At 46.1% G+C, this 25,321-nt stretch overlaps 1 protein-coding gene across 1 annotated transcript; it reads left to right on the top strand.

Annotated features, from left to right (window-relative positions):
- Positions 1–8,140: 8,140 nt before the first annotated feature.
- On the top strand, positions 8,141–23,323 carry myrfl (myelin regulatory factor like). Its single transcript, XM_018755694.2, has 25 exons — positions 8,141–8,219; positions 11,426–11,516; positions 11,837–11,898; positions 12,205–12,637; positions 12,744–12,853; positions 13,442–13,589; positions 13,976–14,171; positions 14,487–14,563; positions 14,673–14,783; positions 14,924–15,014; positions 15,720–15,920; positions 16,094–16,202; positions 16,421–16,530; positions 16,667–16,827; positions 18,519–18,582; positions 18,677–18,765; positions 19,375–19,443; positions 19,659–19,693; positions 19,904–20,065; positions 20,158–20,205; positions 20,314–20,398; positions 21,440–21,514; positions 22,045–22,153; positions 22,831–22,905; positions 23,237–23,323. The coding sequence occupies exons 1-25, from the start codon at positions 8,141–8,143 to the stop codon at positions 23,321–23,323; spliced, it is 2,877 nt and encodes a 958-aa protein (XP_018611210.2).
- Positions 23,324–25,321: the final 1,998 nt, after the last annotated feature.

Below are 25,321 nucleotides of genomic sequence, written 5' to 3' on the forward strand. Positions count from 1 at the left end.
GCAGAACCTCGACCCTCGCCTGGCCACGCCCAAATGGTATGACGGCTTTTCAGATACATGGCAAGGCTTCCTGCTACAGTGTGAGCTCTTTTCACCAGCTTGCCTCATGTGTATCAAAATGAAGACAGCAAGATCACATACCCAATTCGTTGCTGATGAGTCCTGGCACTCAAATGGGCCATGGCCGTCTGGTAGAGGTGGGTTCCTACAACATGTGAGTGGCTGTCTTCAACCACCCGTTCTCTGTCGCACAGCCTGCAAGCGCCTAATGAAGATCAAACAAGGCAGCTACTCCGTGTCAGCATACTCCTTAGAATTCCAGACCCTTGCGGATCAGAGTGTTTGGAACACGGCGGTGTTTCCGCAACAGCCTCCACCCCAGATTCAGATCGAGCTCACTTACCGGGGGCCTCATTGGCCTTCTCCTTCATGCGCTCCAGGTAGCGCGGCTAGGGTTTGGGTAAGGGTTGGAGCCAGGGTTAGGGTTAGAGCTAGGGTTAGGGTTGGACCTAGGGTTTGGGTTAGAGCTAGGGATAAGGTTAGAACTTGGGTTAGGGTTAGAGCTAGGGTTGGGGTTTGAGCTAAGGTTCGGGATAGAACTCGGTTAGGGTTAGAACTGGAATTAGGGTTGGAGCAAGGGTTAGAGTTAAGGTTGGAGCTAGGGTTAGGGTTATGGTTGTAGTTAGGGTTAGAGTTAGAGCTTTTGCTGGGGTTGAAGGTAGGGTTAAGATTACCGCTAGGGTTGGGTTAGGGTTAGAGCTAGGTTTAGGTTTGTGTCTAGGGTTAGGGTTGGAGCTAGGGTTAGGGTTAGGGCAAGAGGTGGGGCTAGGGTTTGAAAGCTAGGGTTAGGTTTAAAGCTAGGGTTAAGTAATGGTAAGGGTTATGGTTGGAGCTAGGGTTAGGGTGAGAACTACAGTTAGGGATTGAGCTACAGTTAGGCCTAGGAATAGGGTTAGAGCTAGGGCTACAGTTAAAGTTGGAGCTTGGGTTAGAGTTAGGGTTAGGGATAAGGTTGGAGCTAGGATTGCATCTGGGATTCGGGTTGCAGCTAGGGTTAGGGTTAGTGCTAGGGTTACAGCAAGAGGTGGGGTTATGGTTAGAGCTGGAGCTAGGGTTAGAGTGATGCGGAGTAATGTCCCCTTGTGGGTCTAGTGTGGAATTGCAGGTGGGGTTGAAATTTCTGTGGTGAATGTGCTGTGATGTGGTTGAGGTTTAGGTATCCAGGGCAGGTTTGTATTCTTGGATAGGGGTAGGCTGTGGATGGGAGATTTTTTTGAGCATGTATGAGTCATGTGTGGTCTGGGGATAGGGTTAGGATGAGGGCAGGGGTCACGGTGAGAGTTGGGGTCAAGGTGATGGTTAGGGTAAGGGTTAGGGTCAGGGACAGGGTGAAGATCCAGACTAACACAATCCAAAAACCTCCATGAAAAAAGTAAACAAGATAACATTTACCCTGCCCGGAATAGGGTCACCGGGACCTACTCCTGGAGCCAGGCCTGGGGGTAGTGTTCCTAGGCGAGCGCCTGGTGGCCGGGCAGCCCACGTAGCCCAGCCGCAGCCCAAAAAGGCATCGTAGGAGGGCCATGTGGGCCCACCACCTGCAAGGTCCAGCATGGGGGTCCGGTGCTATGTATACCTGGTGGTGGGAGGGGGCGGGGTGGCACATGGCGTCACGGCCCCTCGCGATGAAAACTGGCTCTTGGTATGTGGAATGTCACCTCACTTTGGGGGAAGGAACCGGAACTGGTGCGGGAGGTTGAGAAATACCAACTAGATATAGTTGGGCTCACCTCCACTCACAGTGTTGGCTCTGGAACCAAACTCCTCAATAAGGGGTGGTCCCTCTCCTACTCAGGAGTTGCACAGGGTGAGAGGCACCGGGCGGGTGTGGGGATACTCACAAGTCCCTGGCTGGCTGCCATACAGTTGGAGTTTGCCCCGGTGGACAAGAGGGTCGCCTCAATGTGACTTAGGGCCGCAGAGAGGAAAACTTTGATTGTTGCGTGTGCTTATGCAGCAAACAGCACTTCAGAGTATTCGACCTTCTTGGAGAAGGTGGGAGGGGTTCTGGACAGGGCCCCACCTACAGACTCCATAGTCCTGCTGAGGGACTTCAACACTCACGTTGGCAATGACTGGGAAATCTGGCGGGGGGTGATTGGGAAGAAGGGCCTGCCCGATCTGAACCCGAATGGTGAAATGTTATTGGACTTCTGTGCTAGTCATGGTTTGTCCATAACAAACACCATGTTCGAACACAAGGATGCTCATAAGTGTACTTGGTACCAGAGCTCCTTGGGCCAAAGGTCAATGATCGACTTTGTAGTCGTTTCTTCTGACTCGAAGCCACATGTTCTGGACACTCGGGTGAAGAGAGGTGCTGAGCTGTCAACTGATCACCATTTGGTGGTGAGCTGGATCAGATGGCGAGGAAAACTGATGGACAGACCCAGTAGGCCCAGACGTTTAATGAGGGTGTGCTGGTAATGACTGTTGGAGGACCTTGTCCGGAATGATTTTAACTCACACCTCCAGGAGAGCTTCTCCCATGTCCTGGAGGAGGTAGGGGCATGGAGTCTGAATAGACCCTGTTCAAAACCTCCATTGTGGAAGCAGCCAGGCACAGCTGTGGCCAAAAGCTTGTTGGTGCCAGCCAGGGCGGCAACCCATGAACCCGCTGGTGGACAGCAGTGGTGAGGGAAGCCATCAAGCTGAAGAAGGAGGCCTTTAGGGCCTGGTTGGCTCTGGGGACTCCTGACTCAGCAGACAGGTACCGGCAGGCGAAAAAGGCAGCAGCGGCTGCGGTTGCAGAAGCAAAATCCCGGGCATGGGAGGAGTTTGGAGAGGTCATGGAAAACGACTATCGGTTGTCTTCAAAGAGATTCTGGAGAACCATCTGGCAGCTCAGAAGGGGTCGGAGGAGTTTTGCTCAGGCTGTGTTTAGCAGGAGTGGAGAAACTCTGACCTCTGATGAGGACATTGTCGGGAGGTGGAAGGAGCACTTTGAAGAACTCTTAAACCCGAGTGATATGCCTCCCTTACAGGAGTCAGGGCCAGAGGCTTTCAGGCTGTTCCCTGGTGGAAGTCACTGAGGTAGTTGGTAAGCTCCACAGTGGCAAAGCACCAGGGGGTGGATGAGATCCACCCAGAAATGCTTAAGGCCCTGGATGTCGCAGGGCTGTTATGGTTGACACGCCTCTGCAATGTTGCATGGACCTTGGGGACAGTGCCCTTCAATTGGCAAACTGGGGTGGTGGTCCCTATTTTTAAAAAAGGGGACTGGAGAGTGTGTGCTAACTATCGGGGCATCACACTTCTCAGCCTCCCTGGGAAAGTCTATGCCGGGGTGCTGGAGAGGAGGCTCCAGCCGATAGTTGAACCTCAGATTGAAGAGGAACAATGCGGATTCCGCCCTGGCCATGGAACAGTGGACCAGCTTTTACCCTCTCACAGATCATTGAAGGGGCATGGGAATTTGCTAATCCAGTCTACATGTGTTTTGTGGACTTGGAGAAGGCCTATGACCATGTTCCCAGGGAAATTCTGTGGGAGGTGCTTCGGGAGTATGGGGTACCGGGGCCACTACTGCGGGCCATTCGGTCCTTGTACATATGGAGCGAAAGCTGTATCCGCATACTCGGCATTAAGTCAGGCCTGTTCAGTGTGGGTGTTGGACTCCGCCAAGGTTGTGCCTTGTCTCCACTCCTGTTTCTGGTTTTCATGGACAGGATATCAAGGCGAGCCAAGGTTAGGAGGGTATTCTATGTGGGAGTCGGAAGGTGACGTCTCTGCTTTTTGCAGATGATGTTGTCCTTTTGGCACCATCACATGGCTGCCTCCAGCACGCACTGGAATGGTTTGCAGCTGAATGTGAAGCGATGGGGATGAGGATCAGCACCTCAAAGTCTGAGTCTATGGTTCTCTCACAGAAAAGGATGGTATGCCCCCTCCAGCTAAGGGGAGAGTTTTTGCCCCAGGTGGAAGAGTTCAAGTATCTTGGGGTCTTGTTCACGAGTGAGGGAAGAAGGGAGCATGAGATCGGCCACAGACTGGGAGCAGCGGTACCAGTAATGCGGTTGCTGTACCGGACTGTAGTGGTGAAGGGGGAGCTGAGCCATAAGGCAAAGCTCTTCATTTACCGGTCGATCTACCTACCTACCCTCACCTATGGTCATCAACTCTGGGTGATGACCGAAAAAATAAGATCGCGGATACAAGCAACCAAAATGAGTTTTCTCCGAAGGGTGCTGGGACTCACTCTCCATGACAGGGTGAGGAGTTCGGACATCCACGAGGAGCTCAGAGTAGGGCCGCTACTCTTTCACATTGAGAGGAGCCAGTTGAGGTGGTTTGGGCATCTGATAAGGATGCCCCCTGGACACCTCCCATTGGAGATATACTAGGCACGGCCAACTGGGACGAGGCCCCGAGGTCGGCCCAGGACCCGCTGGAGGGATTATATCTCACAGTTGACCTGGGAACGGCTGGGGATCCCCCCAAGTTGAGCTGGAGGAAGTTGCAGAGGACAGGGGCGGCTGGGCTTCTCTTCTCTCCCTGCTGCTACCGCAACCCTTTTAGGACAAACGGGACAGAAGAAGATGGATGGACAGGGTCAAGGTTAGGGGTTAGGGTTTGGGGCTAGATTTAGAGGTTATAGTTAGAGTTAGGATTATAGCTAGGGTTAGGGTAACATCTTGGGTTAAGGTTGGATCAAGGGTTAGAGCTGGGGTTAAAGTTGGAGCTAGGGTTAGGGTTAGAGCTAGGCTTAAGTTTGGAGTGAAGGTTAGGGTTACAGTTAAAGTTAGGGTAACACCTTGGGTTAGGGTTGGAGCTATGATTAGGGTTGGAGCTAGGCTTAGGGTTGGAGCTAGGGTTAGGTTTGGAGCTACGGTTAGGGTTAAAGCTAGGGTTAGGGCTGGCGGTAGGGTTAGGGTGTCAGCTAGGGTTAGGGTTGGAGCTACGGTTTGGGTTAAAACTAGAGTTAGGGTTACAATTAGGGTTAGGGTTGGAGTTTGGGATATAATTGGAGCAAGGGTTAGGGTTAGGGCTAGGGTTACAGCTGGGGTTAGGGTTGGAGCTAAGATTAGGGTTGGAGCCAGGGTTAGAGATGGGGTTAGGGTTATAGCTAGGGTTGGGTTAAGGTATGGGTTAAGATTGGAGAAAGGGTTTAGGTTTGGGTTAGAGCTCAGGTAAGAGATGGAGCTAGGGTCAGGGTTGGAGCTAGGGTTAGGGTTAGAGCTAAAGATAGGGTTAAAGCTAGGTTTAGGGAAGGAGGTAGGGTTAGGGTTGAAACTAGGGATAGAGTTGGAGCTAGGGTGAGGGTTAGAACTAGGGTTAGGATTAGAGCTAGGGTTAGGGCTGGAGGTAGGGTAAGGCTATCAGCTAGGGTTAGAGTTGGAGCTAGGGTTAGGGTTAGAGCTAGGGTCAGGGTTAGAGCTAGGGTTAGGGTTACAGCTAGGGTTAGGGTTGGAGGTTGGGATAAAATTGGAGCAAGGGTTAGGGTTAGGGCTAGGGTTAGGGTTAGAGTTAGGGTCAGGGTTAGAGCTAGGGTTAGGGAAGGAGGTAGGGTTAGGGTTGAAACAAGGGTTAGGACTGGAGGTAGGGTAAGGCTATCAGCTAGGGTTAGAGTTGGAGCTAGTGTCAGGGTTGGAGCTAGTGTCAGGAATAGGGCTAGGTTTAGGGTTGGAGCTACGGTTAGGGTTAAAGCTAGGGTTAGGGCTAGAGGTACGGTTTGGGTATCAGCTAGGGTTAGGTTTGGAGCTACGGTTTGGGTTAAAACTAAGGTTAGGCTGGACGTAGGGTTAGGGTGTCAGCAAGGGTTAGGGCTGGAGCTAGGGTTAAGGCTGGAGGTATGTTTAGGGTCGGGGTCAGGATTGGAGCTAGGGTTAGAGCCAGGGTTAGAGTTGGAGGTAGGGTTAGAGTTAGGGCAATATTGAACAGGTACTTCTCTACGTAGAACAGCTTTTAATCAATTATCTAAATTGATCTAAAATGCAGTTGATCAAAATGAACATTGTGCTTCACGCATAATATAAATGGGTTTAGAAAGAATGCGTGAAAAGTTGTTATACAATGTTTAGTGTCATTCTATAGAAGCGCTTTGAAAGACAATGAAAGAACCCTTCCTTCTATATAATGAACCAGCACCAGAAAATAAATGTGTTTTTACGCCCTGTGTTACCGGGTAGGCTCCGGTTCCCCGTGACCCCGTATGGGACAAGCGGTTCTGAAAATGTGTGTGTGTGTGTGTGTGTGTATTTAGTTCTAAATGAACTTTGCTGCTTGTGCCAGTGAAAAGAGGGAAATGTTGCTGTTGTGCAAAATGATGCCATTGTGTGGAGCACTTGGACATGGACAAAGGTTTTTCCCCTGTAGGTGTGTCCTGCCATCGCTGTGAACACACTTTATAACCCTTCCTCTGTGGTTGAGTGCAACGACTGTGATCCCCACACACACACACACACACACACACACACACACACACACACACACACACACAGACAGGTGTACGCCTGCGCCAAGTAACTGAGGAACACTTCTACCCCATAGATCAGAGAGCAAAGTACAAAAGCTGTACTGCGAGCGATACTGACGTTTATATATATATATATATATATATATATACACACACACTATATATATAAAGAAAAAAAATCCAAAGGCGGCTCTTTCGGACTTACAGACCAAAACTGGGCTACATGGGAGACGAATGGAATTGGGAATAATCGATGATGGGGGGATTACCATAGATGCTCTTTCCAATGGATTATACTACCCGACTGTCATGCTGAACTTGGTGCAACATTTGTGACAGACCCCCCGCCCCGACTCGTCACCAGAGGTAAGAGGAGCAACAGTGTTCAGCTGCCTGATGTGTGGCTGCTCGCCCCCCACCTCCTCTTTCCATTTGTCCATTGGGCCCTCTTTTTTTGCAGTGCTGTGCCTCACTCGTTTAAGTTTGCATAATTTTTATATTATAGTAATTATTATATGTGTGTTTATAATAATCAACAATACAACATACAGTTATTAATTGTATTGCCGTTATTAATCATTAAATGTTTTGTAAATGAGTTTGAGCAGCGCTCAGTATTTGAATTTTAAAGCTGTACTCCTGAGTTTTGGGTTTTTAAGGCACACACTCACACATGCATACACTCACACACAGAGAGAGCGAGGCTCAAACAGATTGTTGAGGAGTTACACTGCCATTTTGAATATTCTTGGGATCATTTATAGATGGAGCGATAAGAGAATGTTACTGCACATTTCAGGATGAGAAATAATTAGGATTTAATTTAAAATGAGTGAGTGTCAGTCAGTCACCCGTTACCAGTGGTTACCACCAATTTCCTGGCTTTTTTGGGCCAATGAATGAATCATTAAAGATTAAGAGCAAAAATATGCTGGGAAGGAAGAGACTGACAGCTGTATTGTCTTAAAATCAGCATGACTGACAGCACACCATAGTAATGTTTCTTATTGTTTTTGTTAACACGCATATTGCCAGCCGGCATGGGACTGAACGGGAAGCGGGATATTATTTTTACACATCTTAAAACAGATTTTGTTTGAGGCTACATGTTAAATGTTGTAATGCAGGTAGTTCTGCCAAAAGAAAATGACGCCAAGCGAATGATTAATGTTAAAAATGATCAATTTCAATGTGGGTCAAGTGCTTTGTCGCATGACTTTACATAAGTTGTTTCATTAATAATGTTAATAAAGATATGCCAAGGGGTTTAGTAATGTGTTTGAGCAAAAATGGTTTGGAGGAAGCTCAAAAAATTTACCGCAACCTTGTCACCATAAATTTCCATGACAGAAGTGATGAACCACAGTTAAATTATTAATAGTTTTTTGCAATGATTTTCTTCTATAATTAGAATCACTGTCATAAAGCAGCTGGTTTCTATATGGAAAGAAGTCATGATTCCTTGAAGCAATAATGGCAGAAAATATTGGGTGTGTGTGTGTGTGTGCGTTAATTTTCTGACATTTAGTTCCTAGTTCTTATTACTGATGGCGTCGTGGTGTCGATAGCGCCTGTCTGTTTTCCTCTGGTGTTTTTGGCTCCTGCTGAACCCACAGGGCCCCCAAAGCCCTGGGCTTGCCGAACGGCCCTTGTGTCACAGGCGCCATGTTGGAGCCCTCCGGCACAGGAAGAGCACAGATGGACGTCTTGGGAGAAAATGAGGCTCTCCAGCAGTTCTTTGAAGGTGAGATTATATGAATAAATATACAAATAAGTGTGTGCCTGCTCTCTGGTGGGTCTGGGGTTCAAGTCCTGCTTGGGGTGCCTTGTGACGGACTGGCGTCTCGTCCTGCATGCGTCCCCTCCCCCTCCAGCCTTGTGCCCTGTGTTGCTGGGTTAGGCTCCAGATCGTTGCAACCCCACTTGGGACAAGCGGTTTCAGACTGCGTGTGTGTGTGTGTGTGTGTGTGTGTGTGTGTGTGTGTGTGTGTGTGTGTGTGTGTGTGTGTGTGTAGTGACAGAGAGACACGCACACATTGATTTACAATTTCAGTAACTGCTTCTCCTGAGCTGGATCATGGTGACCCAGAGCCTATCCCAGAATCCTTGGGCAAAACATGGGGGTGTCTGTTCGGGTCAATCTGGGTGGGACGCCAGTCCATCCCATGGCGTATGTATAAAATGTCCACTGAGCTGTTAACCTCATTCCTAAGGTAATTAGAAAAACAAAATTATTTGTAGTGTTTTATTTGTCAGACAGACACCAGTTAAAAATGTATTTCATATGAGATGATATTTATGAGCACTTCCTGTAGTTTGGATATATCCAGTGCTTTTTTTTTCAAGGAAGTTGCTCTGTGACTCTCTGGGGAGCAGTTTTGTCATCTTGTCCTGCAGGAAGTAACGCTGTAAAGTGCTGTCCATACAGAGCGGGGGAGGGAGATTATTCCAGAACATTAACTCTCAGGGCAATGTTACATGAATTGCTGTCAACAGGCTTGAAAGTCCGCTTCAGCTGCAGGATCAATAAAAAGCACGATGGGGGAAAGGGGGGAGACACACACCTGTCATTGTGTGGCTGTCCTTCACTGAAGAGCCCTTTTCCGATGCCCGTCATCCTAAACGGAGCTTTGGCCTGTGTCTCGTGACCGGCCGCCCTGCTCTTTTATACCAACTGACACTGAATGGTGTGAAAAGCAGGCGTGTTCTGGTGGAACTTGCTGTTCTCGGCCATTAGGAGGTCTAAGCCAACTCTCCTCTGGGGCGAGTGGCGATGGAGCCCCCATGTCGGCCAAATGAGCACGAAGTTCTAGCATTAGGTCACAGAATGATCATCCCCTTCAATAAAGTGAGTTTGTGGATCAGATGGAAACACTAGTTCCACTAGTTTCTCGGACTCACGTCGAGCTTCACGTCCCTATCCGGTGACACATAAAATGAAATGTAAGGTGACGTTAAGTTGCTGGTGTTCTGTACTACACCGTCAAGTAGACACACACTCACCGCCGAAGAGAAGATTGATTTTTAACTCTGCTGAATTTTTTTATTTATTTATTTTCTGTCTGTCCATTTTTTGAAGAAACATACAAACCCATACTCTGTTTAAATCAAAATAAAATGATTTGTTCTTTAAATAATTCCTACAGCTCCACCGGTTACTCAAACATGCCGTTCCGTGTCATTGTACCAGGTTACTAATTGACAGCTAAGTGTTATAAAGTGTTATGAAAGCTTTCTTTAGCAGAGTCACATATGGCACTAATTTGTGTCCACGCGCTCCACCCTGTTTTTTATGCATTCTGATGCAGCAGGTTATTAGCAGCATATACTGTGTAGGAACACATTTTATACAGATGGTCAATGATAACACTTATTTCTGTGTAAAAAATTTGCAGCCTAAATTTTTATGTAGTTTTTTCAAGTATCTTTTAGGAAGAGGGACACGGGTGAATTTTTCTCGTTTTCTCTTCTCGACATTGTTTTCCAAAGACTTGGAACAAAGACATGGACAGTGGAGATCGATATCGCGGCCGCTCGACGGATACAAGGCCACAGACTCGTAAAAACATTGCAGCATGAGCAGATCAAGGCCAAGCCACTGGTTCAGTGGTTTTATCGAGTCCTAGAAATAAATGACTCTGGCGGCTAACGCTGCTCAGTGAAGACCCTTGGCAGCGGTGGAACCCAAACCTGTTGCAGTTTGTCATTGTTGCTGAAAGGGACGCACTCACATATATCAGAGCTGTCCGTTAATTCCCCTGCGGTGACATCACCATCATCATCTGATTATTATTATTATTGTTGTTGTTGTTGCTGTTGTTAACTTTAGTCTTTTCACATAATTTCTCCATGTGTGCAGACTAGCACTCAGAGCTGTGCTCCTCTTTCTCTCCTCTCTAAGTACTCTTGCGCTGTCAATATTTACTCCTATGTGCTGTATCCCCCTCGACCCGATGTGTGAATACATATTGTCTCTTTGGAATATAATAGTTTGTTCAGTGTTTAAGGACAAGTTGTAAAGAAGATGTTTGAGAAACTTCCAATATTCCATACTTTGCCAAATGTAACCTAAATATCCTTTATTTTAATTCTCAGCTAGGATTGTTTGTAGATTCCTGACTTCCCCCTCATATTTTTACAATGAGCTGGTTACACCGATCCACCCAGTCATCCATCCATTTTCACTGACCGCTTGTCCTGATCTGGGTCGTGATTGTTGGGAGCCTATCCCGTAAATACTGAAACAAGGTCGACTGAACTGGTCATGTTAACACCCCCTCAACTTTTCCTGGCCTTCAGTTGTACACACACACACACACACACACACACACAGACTGAAACCACTTGTCCCAAGCGGGATCGTGGAGAGCCGGAGCCTAGCCCAGCAACACAGGGCATAGGGCTGGAGGGAGAGGGGGAGGGAGAGGGGGAGGGGGAGGGGACACACCCAGGACGGGATGCCAGTCTGCTGCAAGGCACCCCAAGCAAGACTCGAACCCCAGACCCACCAGAGAGCAGGACCCGGCCAAACCCATTGCACCACTGTGCCCCCCCCCCAACCTTCAGTTCTAATGTCATTCAAACCATTTATCCCACAAAGTGTTACACACACACACACACACATTTTCAGAACCGCTTGTCCCATATGGGGTCACGGGGGAACCGGAGCCTACCCGGTAACACAGGGCGTAAGGCCGGAGGGGGAGGAGACACACCCAGGACGGGATGCCAGTCTGCTGCAAGGCACCCCAAGCAAGACTCGAACCCCAGACCCACCAGAGAGCAGGACCCGGCCAAACCCATTGCACCACTGTGCCCCCCCCCCAACCTTCAGTTCTAATGTCATTCAAACCATTTATTCCACAAAGTGTTACAAATATGGTAAATTATAACAAGAGAAGAAATGTGGATGAGGTGTTGAGTGCTGAGCACTGTTTACCTCTGTTGTAGGTCAGGATGTCAGTGGGGTCCTAGAGAGTGCGGCTGTGGACACCAGCATGCTGGAGCAGTACCTCAGTAATGACATGGACCCTAGTACCTTGTGAGTGACCCCACTCCATCACAGAGGTGCCCTCCAGATGCTCCCACTTCACAATGAACACCAGAAGCTGTGCTGATCACCAGTAACTGCCTGATGTACAAGTGAATGTGCTGCAGTGCAGTCTCATACTTTTAATATTTGTCAAAATTTAATAGTGGATGTTTTTCCAAAGGCTCATCAGTGCAGAAATTAAAAAGAGGTTCCAGTAATTTTTTGTTTTAATGACACGATCAGCCATCACTGGATCATGACAGGAGAATTATACACCTGAGCGCTGGTGCTCAAGTGCCATGACTCACATGTGCTCTGCCTTTTTCCAGCATTCTTCCTGAGTCACCTCCCGACTCGGGGTCGGAGCCATGTTCACCTCCACAAGCACCAGGTGCGGAGCACAGCAAAACTCCCTCCTTTAGTCTTAATTCATATCAAACATTGATAATATTATTATTATCATGTTTAATCCTGTCATGACTTCACTTTGATGTCATTTCATATGATCTGGGATTTATTGGTAAATCATGAGGCTTCTCATCAGCATTCATCTAAACAGCCTGTAGGTTCTCATCACAATAGTCTGTATTGTAGTGAAGGGTTCTTGATGACTCTGACTAGTCTGATCCAAGGATGGCAGCACTGCTCTGTGTGGACTGTCACACCTTTGTTTTTCCAATGTGTTCCGTTCCTTCAGATATGCGCTCTGGTTCTTCTTGGACACGTGGCTGGACGGGACAAACGGTGTTGCCCAGCCTGCTACCGCCTCTTCTCCCATGTAGCCACTATAAAGAGCAGCACCATGCATCCCAAAGTACTCCCCAACTCGCAGACCTCCTAGACCCTTATGTTGTGGGCAGCTTCCATTCCTCAGTCCCCCCTGGTCCCACTCATCCCCAGTGTGAACGGTGCCTGAGCCCAATGCACAGCTACACACGGGCAGGTGCCAGTACCACCGCTGCATCTCCTTTGCACCTGGACCCCCGGCAGCCCCAGTGTGTGGCTCCAGCACCCATATGCATTAAGGACAGCACATCCACAGCTCTTTCCTGCTCCCCTCAGTCTCAGGCTGCATGTTCAAGTTGGGTGTCCTGCCCTTACCTGCCCCCCATGTCAGGACAGCCCCCGGGGTGAGGCTTCTCATAGACAGGAGCTACTGCCATGTGACCGCATCACTGATAGAACTAACTTGCAGAGCACCATCACTCATTGATCCATTCCATAACTGTCCTGCAGACCCAGCTGTCCTCTAGATGCCAAGAAACGAAGGCGTTCTGAATCCTTCGACGGGGCTTCGGACCCTCCCACGCAGGGGGGACATCGGGCCTGGATGAAAAGCATGTTCAGTAAGTGTGAAGAGCTCCTAGAAGGTCCCTTTATACAGCAGTCTTGACAAAACCCCAATTTTCTGGTCAAAACTACACTTTCTCCTGGTTTAATAAGTAAACTTGAGTCATTTGTTCATAGTTCTTGTCATCACAGCTTTGAGAGGCGTCTCGGAACATCCTTCTACATTACAGCCTCATTGACACATGAACAAAAACTGTGTTGTTCGTCTGTCTCCGATAAGTTGGTCTCAGATATCTTAATGGTTCTTGTTATCATTCCAGCTCACACATCAATTACTTGATGATAATCCCTCTCCAGACTGGAAAGTTACGTAGCTGGTTAGCCATCTAAGTATTCTGCTTGTTTTATGTCACCAATAAAAAAAAAAATGATTCAGCCTTTTTGGACTGGAATTTGCCCTGCTTGCTTCCGCCTCTGTATGTGGAATGCATGCAAGATGATGGCAGAATGTGGCACAATCACTGGAGTCTTCCCTTTATTGTCAGTTGAATCATCATCACCTTCAGGGATGCGCTCTGACCCGTCAAACCCATGTAGCCTGTGTTTTGTGAGCCTGTTCTAGCGTGTAGCCTGTGCTTCAGCAGGCCAGGAGAGCGCCGCTAGTGATGTCCCTGGCTACGACGGCGATGGGCAGAATGGAAGTCCAGAGCAAGGCGCCTACCATCTGCTGACATGGGAAGGCTACTTGCCTGACCAGTGGAGTCCACTCTACAACAGCAACTACGAGAGCCTGTGAGTCCCTGTTTACCATTGTAACATCAGTCAAAGTATAACAGAGGGGCCAGACTATGTCAGGACATTATTGTAGGATCTTCCTGCATTGGGAAAACACTGGTTACTCATTCACTGAAGCAGAAATAACTACATAAGTACGTGAGTTAACCTTTTACTGGCCTTCAGTGGGAATTGAGCGTTCATGGGAAGAGAACATTTAGTCTGCGATGGGCTGCTGTCCCATCTAGGGTGTATCCTTCCCGGCGGAGTGCTCCATGCTTCTGGGATGAGCTCTGCACTGCCATGAGCCCACATTGTCGACATCCTGTGAGAGAGCGTGTTCTCTATGCTTCTTGGCCACTTGATTGCTCATTCTTCCCTTTATGGGTCTTTGTCCTTCTTAGCGCAGTCCCTGCTTACCATGTTGACACTGACAAAGGCTTCAACTATTCCCCTGCTGATGAGGCCTTTGTGTGCCAGAAGAAGAACCATTTCCAGGTCACAGTTCACATAGGCATGGCGGGAAATCCAAAATATGTCAAAACTCCATCAGGGCCTAAACCGATAGAGAGCTTTGAAGTGAAGGTTTTCGGTGTCAAGGTCAGTATTTCTTGTCCAAATTACATGTGTGCGTACAGTCTAATAGTCTTGTGTTCTGTGTTTACTTGCATGTTGTTTTTTCCCACTACCACACATTACTTAGGACATGAAGGAGATAGGAAATGGCACAACGTAACGAGAGAGCATTCAAAATGATTTCAGTTGAATAGGATGACAAGTGGTGCAATGTCACGCTGCTGGATCTTCATGAGGGATGATGTTTGTATGTGTTGCAGTGTGAGCAGAGAATGGAAAGCTGTGATTAGTCTGTCTGCCCTGCTCTGCTCTATCACTACTGGTTTGCTTCTTCCATAGCTGGAGACCCAGGAGCACATGATCACCATAGAGCAGTCTCAGTCTGACCGCAGCAAGAAGCCCTTTCTGCCAATCAAGTGAGCAGATCCACATGCTTTTATAGTATTTCCAGTCTCCATTAACATTATCCTTGGTGTTTGAATGCAGCACCACGCTGGTCTTACTGACTCATGGATTGTGCATCAGGGTCAGTCTGCCGGAGGACAAGATCACCAAGGTGACGCTGGGTCGCCTTCATTTCAGTGAGACCACAGCCAACAACATGAGGAAGAAAGGCAAGCCCAACCCAGACCAGAGGTGAGAGGCACTGAGTTATGATTCCTGTATATCCAGACATTGCTGGCAGACGGAAAAAGATGCTTTAGTATGAATCGTGGATGACATGAATGATGAACATCTCAGACATGCTAGAAATGCTTGTTTTGTGGCGTTTGCAGGTACTTCCAGTTGGTGGTTGCCCTCTATGCCTGTCTCCAAGGAGAAAAGCATCTCCTCGTAGCTCACATATCAGAGAAGATCATCGTCAGGGTAAATTTTATTTAACGTGTCAAAGCATCAGGTAACCCTGCTGAATTTAGTTTATGACCTCACCATAGTTCTGAGACCACAGTCAGTTATGGCACGAGACTCCAGGTTGAGTCTCACATCACTGCTGCTCATGTCCAAGTGCAAACCACCTCAACCTCAACTCTGAGTCCAGCTGCACGACTTTCATCCATAAAAAAATCTGTACACAATGAACGTGGTGAAAGATTCTTGAAAAATACTAAATTCCTAAAATCCACCCAGGCATCCATTTTCCATTCTGCTATTGCTAGTGAAGATTGTGGTGAAATGTTTCTATTAGACAGTTTTTCTTCTTTCGGAACAATATTCATGTAGCCCTGCTATGTGAATTCTGATAAGTCTGTGTCTAAAACCATAGGTATGAGTTGAAGTTGTGTAATGACTGGAGAACAGTCCCGCTAAGAGCCATGGAGAATGTGACTCAAGTCAGACTCGGGTGCAGTTCCTGGACTCCTCCAAAAACATCTGGCAAACTTTCAGTTTTGTAGTACTGCATGACTGACTTCTTCAGTGTAAAAGAACAGATGTAGTGTTCTATACCTCTTTTCAAGACTGATTCCAAAAGGACATGGGAGAACATGCTTGTTTCTAAGATTCAGTATTCATCCGTTAAAATGGTGATGCTGAGTTGAGCAGAACCTTGTGTCAATGTGTTCCCCACACCAGGCATCCAATCCTGGGCAGTTTGAGAATGACACTGAGGTTCTGTGGCAGCGGGGGCAGGCTCCAGACACAGTGCTTTGTCAGGGCAGGGTGGGCATCAACACAGATGCCCCTGATGAAGCCTTGGTTGTCTGCGGCAACGTGAAGGTCATGGGTACAGTTATGCACCCATCTGATAAGAGAGCCAAGCACAATATTCAGGAGGTAGGGGCAAAACGCATTCATGGCTACCCATTGTACGTGTGCAAATAAGGACCCCGTATGTCTGGTACCTGCTCTACCAGTGTAAATACATGCACAACTTATAGTTGCCACTTGTTCTAATGTTCTACACGATGCATCTAAGAAAATGTCTTGTTGCTTCATGAAATCGACAGGTAGACTCAACCGAACAGCTGAAAAGAATAGCTCAGATGAGGATTGTGGAGTACGACTACAAGCCGGAGTTTGCCAACAAAATGGGTATTGATCAGACTCATGAAACAGGTACTGAGTTTCTGCTTGATTAGAGACTGGAAAATGGCCTGCTGTGGTCACTCCTGTCCCATGTTACAAATGACATGTGGCAACACTGACTTTTGAGATTAAAAGTAGTGGGGGACTGTGCCCATACACCGTTGATAGAGTTGTAAGCCAGTGAGCGTGGAACATATGCAGACATGCGTTATGGACATGTGAATCCAATCCTGTTCTCTTTGTCCCAGGCGTCATAGCCCAGGAGGTGAAGGTGTTGCTCCCGAGTGCCGTTAGAGAGGTGGGGGATGTGACCTGTTCTGATGGAGAGCAGATTCAGAACTTCCTCATGGTGGATAAGGTAAGGCTCACATGATCGAGAGCTGTAGGACAAAAAGAAGGAAACCTTTTTCCAGCACCTGACGTAGCCATGCTTTTTTCTCACTGTTTCACATTTATGAAGCCTGTATCGACTTTCCATGTGCATATCCTTTCAGGAGCAGATCTTCATGGAGAATGTGGGGGCTGTGAAGCAACTGTGCAAGCTGACGGACAACCTGGAAACACGTATCGAGGAGCTTGAGGTGTGGAACAAGCAGCTGGCCAAGCTCAAGAACATGGGCAGCCTGCGTTCCAGCAGGAACAGCACCATGCACAGGTGTGCAGCACCAGGGCTTCAGCTCGGCCATGTGCAAATTGACGTGGCACCCATCCGTTTTATACTGGATTCCCAACAAGAAACCAGTACAACAGCTTAGGGCAATATATATGGCTTTTATCCTGTGCAGTGGCATCGCTGCTTGTGTCAAGTGTTTGGAGTTGGAGTCTTCAATCTGAAAGGATTTTGGGCCTCAGTGGTGTTAGCCTGGCTGTTTTCTAGCTCAATCCAGATTGTAAACCCCTGAATTACTTTGGGAACAATGACCTCCATCGTACATAACACCACACGGTTCTAATTGCATTGTGTCCATGTGTTTTCCAGAGTCACAAACAAGGGAAGTAATTCTGTAAATATTATAGTTCATTCATGTTGAAGCACAATTATTTCAAGTCCAAATGCTGTAAAGTCCTGGTCCTGGCAGACCCACTGTACTCTATTTGTTCATAGCCGTTAATCCCGATCCTCTGTGCAATTTCTTTCGAAATTAATAAAGTCCATTCTTTCTTTCTTTCTTTCTTTCTTTCTTTCTTTCTTTCCATCTAGACTGACTTCATAATTCAAGGTGTTCATACAGTATATAAATGTCATATCTGAATAATTTTAAATCAGAAGTAGTCACGTTCTAGAATTACATTTCATTATGAAAAGATTTTTATTTGATATTTTTTATTGACTCATAATATGCTGCTTGATTTCCGTTTACTGGTGTTCACAATGAATACATTAAATCACATGTATGCATTTGGCAAATGCTTTTCTTCAAAGCAATAGAGTATACAAAAGTGCAGTAAATGAATTACAAAGGACTTGATATTACTTACCCACATTACTCAAGTAGATGAAGAAGTGAGGTTTAAATAGCAAATACATAGGAATTTATAGGCAGTTGTAAAGATGTCAGGAGATCAGGAAAGAAATGGGTCTGTAGTTATATGGACAGAGAGTTATAGACAGATAGAAGGGCAACCAGGGAGAATGAACTGTAGATGGCGAGTGACTATCTAGGCAGAGATTGTAGATGTGATGTGATTTAAACAGAAAAGAGTAGAGGGCCCAGTAAGGAGCCCTGTGGAACCCCTACTGGGAGACATTGAGAGGCAAGGAGAGGAAGCCGTGCCAAACCGCCAGCTATTGTCTGCCTCATGGGAAAGATTCATAGCATTTTAATGATGACCCTTTCTTTCTAAGCTGTTAGAGCAAGGTAATGAGAATGTTGTAGTCGACTGTGTCAAATGTATCGTATTCCTCAGCACCAGTTCCAGTTTACATGTCTGCAAACTTTTTGAATAATCTTCAGGTAAAATAGTTTTGCACGATTTAATTAGTGAATTTTTTAATGAACAGTTCAAGCATGACAACCTAACAGCTCAACTGGAGCAAAACTCTGAGCACCTGGGGGTTGCCAGGCACAAGACTAAATATCGCTTGCTGTAAATTTGAATAATTTTTACTTTATGTGTAGTTTTATCTCCTTTCAGGTGTGGAAAATTATTTTACCAATAAGTCTAATGGGACTGGAAACTCAGTGCTTTTCTTTAGGAGATGTTGGTTCTGTTTTGTTCATCATAATGAACACTACAAGAGCATTCTTCTAGGGTAAAAAATTACAGTAAAGCAGACAGGGGGTATCAAACTTAAGAACCACTGGCTTTTGCTTGGATATACTGTAGAGACTCCTTCTTTTCCAGGAAGGTCAGCCAAAACAACAGCAGCCCACCCCCACAGGTGACAGCCCCACTACATACCAATAAAGTGAGTGTGTTGCCCAGAAACCAAACACAATCCATCATGGCTTTAATGCAGGATACCTTTCTCTTGACTCCTGACCCTGTCTTTTCCTTTATAGGATTATTTGTCAGGAATGTACCAGCACTGCCTGCACCACAGGGCATTCCAAGCCACCATTATCACCCTTGTAGCTACCATGGCTTTCTGGTAAGGTCATTTTCAATCTTGTCCTTCTAAAAGATGTCATACACTGCATCTCCTGACTGAACCCAGTTCGTAACATCCAGTGGTAAAATATAGGAATAGAAACACTACACTACAACGGATGAGCCTTCCATCCAGGATATACTCTGACTTACCTAGTGCCCCGTGCTTCCAGGATAGGCTCCAGACCACCACAACCCTGGGTTCGGATAAGCAATCATTTCCTCATGGAGTAGTCTTGGGCTATTTTTTTAGAATTTATTTACAAAATACTGGGTCACAGCAACATAGGAACAGAAACAGGAACACACAGAGATTATCAATATATCCATATATATGGGACAAAAAATGCAACATTTCAAAAGTTTTTTTTTCTGTGTTGGGCTGTTTTGTAACACTAATGATGTGTCATTTTTTTTATAAAGATTTAAGAAAAAATTGTGTTTGTGACTGACAATTTTCCATATTGCATATGGAATAAAATTGTTTAATATGGGGGAAAGTGGCAGGAGCGCCCACATTGTTCGTTACTGGGCATGAGTGCCCTCATCTTTCATCTGGTGCCCACCGGCCATGTCTCCGATTCCTCACTGCTCCACTCTTTGCTTTCAGTGTCATCTCCATCACTGCTCTTTACATGCTCACCCTACAAGAGGACATGGAGGTCCCTCAAGTGACCAGGTACAGTAGTGGTCAACTGGAAGAACCTGCTCCCTAGTGGCAGCTCTCAGGACAGCCAGCTCTATTGTAGAGGGGTTAAAAGGCTCAGACTGGTTTCGCAAACTGCTTTACTGCAACGCATCCGTGATTTTTCAGTACAATTTCTGTGAGCTACGTCTGACTGACCTTCATGATCATGTTAACTTACAACAACCTCTTCTGTGTTTTACCGACAGCAGTACAGACTTTCCCATAGTCACCAGCCCACCAGGTACGCGATACCGTTGTCTGAGGATCCTGTCAACAGCCCTAAATAAATGGCTTCACAACTGGATTTTTTCCTGTCCTAATGGCATTCGGAACTGAAGAATCTTCACTTGTCCACAAGCCAGTTAATCTCCTTCGTATGCACAGGAATAAGGATTGACCTCCAAGAGCAGCATCACATTTTCTTACTTTGCTCCTTTTTCCCTCGGGACAGGCACCACCGTCTCCTTGGCCCCGGAACCCTGGACCCCGGACGTGGACTTCTGCAGCCTGCTGTACTGTGACGAGGTGTACTGCTGCCCCACAGACTACAGTAACCAGAGTAGTAGAAACAGCACAGCTACAGAAGCCATCCCCTTCTGGAGTGCCAGCGAAGGTCTGTTCCATGAGCAATAATGTGTGACAATTAATAATTCAAATGAAAACCACAGAAGAAAACAAGAAAGCTGTTTTATGTTTGTCTCACAGATAAAAGGAAAAAAATCCTGTTTGAAAGCCTCAAAAATGCCAAAGACTGTAAGTTGGGAGAAGAAGTAAAGGCCAGACTGATCACTTAAAATTGCATATTTCATTGTTAAAGCTTTTAATGAAAGTTTCTTAATTCATTCCTTGTTTTCCTCCCAGGGACAAATACAACTGTCAAGTCAATCGTCATCAAAGAAAATCAGCATGTTATCGACCAGAAGTACTGCACAAATGGGACTTGCAGGTGAGCTGAATTCCAGATGGTTCTAGATCTGTCCGTGTTCTCCCCAGGTGCTTCATTTCAGGATTCACCTGGAATGCTGCTTTTGCATGTCTTCACACACTCAGTGATGAGTTGCAACCCATTCATACACTTACCCCTTTCTCAGTAATGTCTTCAGCTGAGTTCAGCAGGTGGAGCAGTGATTAGATCAGCTACCTGGTACAAAAAAGATATGTATCCAGGTTTGAGCCCCACCTCCTGCTGTAGGACAAGGTATCCACCCTGAATCGAAAGTGCAGTAAAATTACGTGCTGTAAAAGTGGGTAAATCATTGTAAAAAAAAGTGTCCAATACGTGTCCACCTTTAGAGCAGTGCCCTGAAGTGTCCACCAGAAGAGGGCAGAAAAGGGCCACACAGTAGATCAGAGTCATTTTGGTGACATCTGGATTCCCAAGTGGGACAAGTTGGCTGGGATCCCTTCGTTGCTGCAGCCCTATCAGGCCGGGATGGCTTTTAACAGCTGAAATTCTGAATAACATTGCACTGCACTTGAGATGGGTGTGACAGGGTGCAGTGGCTACACCTGGAACCTTATGCAACCCAGGAGGTGCATTTGGCCACAGGTTCGAATGTGGCTCAGGGCGTGTGAACTTTGTAATGCTACGGAAAAAAACCACCTTTTTACCCCCCGACCCCACCATAAAAACCATCTCATCGCCACAAATTAAATTGGACACAGCCACCCTCACACTACCCCACCTCGTGGGTTTAGGTGTTGGTAGGACTTTGAGTTCTCTTTTTAAAAAAAATATTTTCCTATGACATTGTCTGTACAAGCGATGTCTTTGTCTTCTCATGAGTTTGAACGAGAACTTATATTATAAAAACTGAAACAGCTAAAGTTGAGCTGCCTACACAACGCCAAGCACAGCACTAACTTAGCTGTGGCTCTTTTTCAGCTGGAGTGAAGTCATACGCACTAATCACCTCAACATTTTCACTGCTTCATTTATTGATGATCCTTTGACCATAATCCCTGTGTGTGTGTTGTCCATGTTTAGGTCAGGGATTTACAGCTACTTGATTCCCATTAGCAAGTTCGTCCCAGTCAACATGCGGATCACCATACAGATGAAGTAAGTGGAAGCAATTTCACACCATAAATTTATATTCTGTGATTAGAAGCTCATCTTCATTTCCTTATTAAAATTGAACTGACTTTTCAAAATTCAGAAATTGATGAAGGGCGCCGGACAAGATTTACACAATTTTTAATCTTCCTCTGAAGACCTGGACAGATATATTGAAAAATCAGTAGTCAAGTTAATTCTCTATAAAAATGTGGTAAGGGATTTTACTGTGGTATTTTGTGCCAGTCAGTAACAGTACCGTCAAGTACAGTATCTTTCTATGCTTTGCAATCTCGGGCCCATATTTTCACTCATCAATGGATTTTTCTAATTCACGGAGATGCTCTTCTCTTTCACACCATCAGTCCTCAGTGGGAACGTCCACATTAATCTCATTTTTCTTATATTACTGTAAACATTTTGAGCACATCCAAATACTCTGTCTCCTTCAGAATGCTTCTTTCCCCTTAATGTTTTCAATTTGTCCCTCTCACTTCCTTGCGGCACCCTGAGCATCCTTCCCTCCCTCTCTCCAGTACCACGGAGCTGCTTGTAGTCCATCTGTGTCGCGTAGACAACTCAAGGGTGTGCTCTGCCGTGAAGGACTACAGCGATACCGAGAGCGACAGTGTGAGCAACACACAGGTAGGGCATCCCAACACATGTTTTCTAACCTCACTTCCAGACTCACTGCACCCATGATCTCTTAAGTTCATGTAAGGTGTAAATGTTCATGCACTATAACTTTAAGATCATGCCTAGATAAACCTTTACACAGCTACTCCTGTAATTCAATGTAAATATTTACATATATCTAAAAAAAATTATTACTAGGAAGGTGATCAGAATCGTCGATATTCGGATAAAGTTTTATGCAACTACTCATGTGATGAACATTGGTTCATATGGTGGAAAGAAACAAACTGTACTTAATCGCGCGTCTGCATCTATGTCTCTCTTCCTGCTAATGTAATGAACACATTGTATTTTCTATGAGATGTACGTTGCTTTGGAGAAAAGCATCTGCTAAATGAATACATGTACATATAACCTCTAAGTCAACTGAGGCAGAGCCAGCAGGGTTCACAGCTGCTGTTTTGCACTCGTAGTACCCTGCTGCAGGGGCCTTGATTGAGGTGTTTACCCTGAATCAATCGGGACATGCTCTGCACACCCATGACATGTGAATGTAGGCTGGTAATGAAGATGATGGGCAGAATGAGAACTGCTGCCCAGCTTTTCCCAGTATCTGGAACCTGGATGTGTTACTGACTTGACTGACTGACTGCAAACCACCCCCACGCCCCCACATCTTCTCACAGGGGTACATCCATGAGTGGCCGCTGCCTGTGGCCCGCTTGTTCAACAGCTCATACCACTTCCGAACTTCTGTAGCGGTAAGATGCAATGAATGAATGAATGGATGAATGAAACTATTGTTCCCAGCAGGAAATTCAATTTAGCTGCAGCAGCATACAATAAACAGCACACACAAACACACACACACGATATACGTGCATGCATAGAGTGACAAATCAGAGATGAATGGGTGAATGAACAAGCACACATGTTGATACACAAGAGAGGCCGGGGGTGAAGGTGAAGGGAGGTGCTGCAAGGCAATCCCACACTGCAGGGCCCTGATGGACCCATGAAGCAGGGGTACGTAGAAGAACGGGTTCCTGTTGTTTGGCCCATGCTGACCCACTTCCCCTGTGCCCCCCCCAGGGCCAGGCAGACTGCAGCACCCAGCTCCACTACAGGGAGATACTGTTCACAGACTACTACTTCCACTTCTACCGCAGGTGTGACTAGCCTGGACAGCGGCTCCTCCTCGACAGGGGCCACCCACTCTGTCTTGTCTGCACCTTTCCGTGAAACAGAGGGAAGAGAAGGACTATTTAAGTACACATTCATGTTCAGCATTTGCTCTTGTACTGTGTCTTCATACCACTGCCTATTTATGAATATGTCATGGCTTCATGACGATATGTTGGGATGCTTCTAATCTCCGCTGCTTTATGTTGCTCTTGCACCATGGTAACTGGAACATAAGTCAAGTCTTGGAGAAATGAGTGTAACGATTCCTACAGTCATGTAAGCTGAAATCCATGCCAGACCAGGGGAGGCATTGTGTGAAGAAACAACATCGGGGATTTATTATCACGCCTGTGCTTCTCTCAATGTAAACGTTTAAAGTTACAGTAAAGCCCTTCCTTTCCCAAGCACACCTGTTGTGTGCCAAAATTTGTTCATATTCAACAATACATCTAAAAAAAAAAAGTTGCTTCCAAAACTTGGAATATCACATTTCTTTTGTGGATGTGTTTTCTGTTCTGTAAATAGGCATGAAGAAGACATCATATCCCTCACTATGTCCTCTTGTAACATTTTATTTCTGTTTGATCGTTATTTCTGAAAACCATGAATGTGTTTCCCCTTTGGAATGTTTCTAAGTCTTAGCGCATTGTTACTGGCTAAACTTTTTCCAGTTGTGATTCAATGCTGTGCCAGCAGGTGCCCTTGTGGTTAAGGAGCTGTATTCACACCCAGAGGGCTTCTATGAGCTGACCGCAGAAGGGGCCCTGCTGATGTACCCTTGAGCAGAGCACCTCTCCTGAACTCTTTCAGTGACCACAATATACAAATGCATAAATGGCAAATTGTTCAACTCTGAGCTCTATTGCTAAAGTATAAAACATATGGATAAAAGCATCTGCAAAACAATGAAATAATACAACATGAACACTTGAGAGTCCTGCATTGTTAGTTTTGGGCAGCCAGTAGAAATGGCTAAATATGTGTAATGTAACAATCATAATAATAACATACTGTAAGCATTCCATATTTTTCTCCTATATAGAAATATTGTGAAATTGACACCGTACACAAGCTCTTGACGTTTGTTTGCACCAAGGAAATACTGCTCCCCAAATTGTTTTAAACAGCTTTGAACATTTTCTTACTGACAAGGGGGTGCTAGATGGGAAGAGGCATGGTGGCATAGCAAGTCTCACAGTGCGAAAGGATGTGGGTTCGATCCCCACTCAGTCTGTGTGGACTTTGGATGTTCTCCCTGTGTCTGTGTGGGTTTCATCCGGATGCTCTGGTTTCCTCCCACAGCCCAAAGACATGCTGTTCAGGTTCACCCATAGTGTGTGAGTAACAGAGTGTGTTCCACTGATGTATGGATGAGTGATCCATTGTAAGTAGTGTATCTTGCAGTGTAAATCACCTTGGTGAATAAGGTGTGTGGGCTGATACCACTACGTAGAGTTCACTGGAGGTTGCTTTGGAGAAAAGCATCTGCTAAATACAGTCAAATAAACACATCAGTATATGAATGAATCATATAAGTATAATTTTAAAAATATTAAATGGGTGACTCAAAATTGCATGTTGTGTGATTGAGAGTGTGTTGCTGTGGCGTATAAATGTGTACACTGTTTTTAATGAAATGGCCTAATTTATGTGCTGTGTGTGTATGTTTCTGTGTGTGTGAGAGAGAGAAAGAGAGACTGTCCCGTGATGGACTGGTGCCCCATCCAATGTTTTTCCTTCCATGCTTTCGGAATAGGCTCTGCAACATTTCATCACGCTGAGCTGGATAAGGGGTTACTGACAGTGGACAGATGGACAGACAGACGGGCAGACACCAGTGTTCTAAGACCATCATCAATCAATCGTGTAATCGTACTGTTACATACATTTTTGTTGTTGCAATGCCACAGAAGATCACTACAACATCCATCCTTCCACTTTGGCTGGGCCAATAGCGTTGCGGCCCAAATGCTGAATGTGTGTTAGCACAGA

Source organism: Scleropages formosus, chromosome 24, assembly GCF_900964775.1.
Source record: "Scleropages formosus chromosome 24, fSclFor1.1, whole genome shotgun sequence".
NCBI lineage: Eukaryota > Metazoa > Chordata > Actinopteri > Osteoglossiformes > Osteoglossidae > Scleropages > Scleropages formosus.

What these genes read in the sequence shown, in the direction of transcription:
- myrfl (XM_018755694.2), top strand. Translation starts at nt 8,141, where the DNA reads ATGTTGGAGCCCTCCGGCACAGGAAGAGCACAGATGGACGTCTTGGGA. An exon ending in GACATGGACCCTAGTACCTT is followed by an intron (nt 11,517 to 11,836) that starts GTGAGTGACCCC and finishes GCCTTTTTCCAG; the next exon opens with CATTCTTCCTGAGTCACCTC. An exon ending in CAGAGAAGATCATCGTCAGG is followed by an intron (nt 15,015 to 15,719) that starts GTAAATTTTATT and finishes TCCCCACACCAG; the next exon opens with GCATCCAATCCTGGGCAGTT.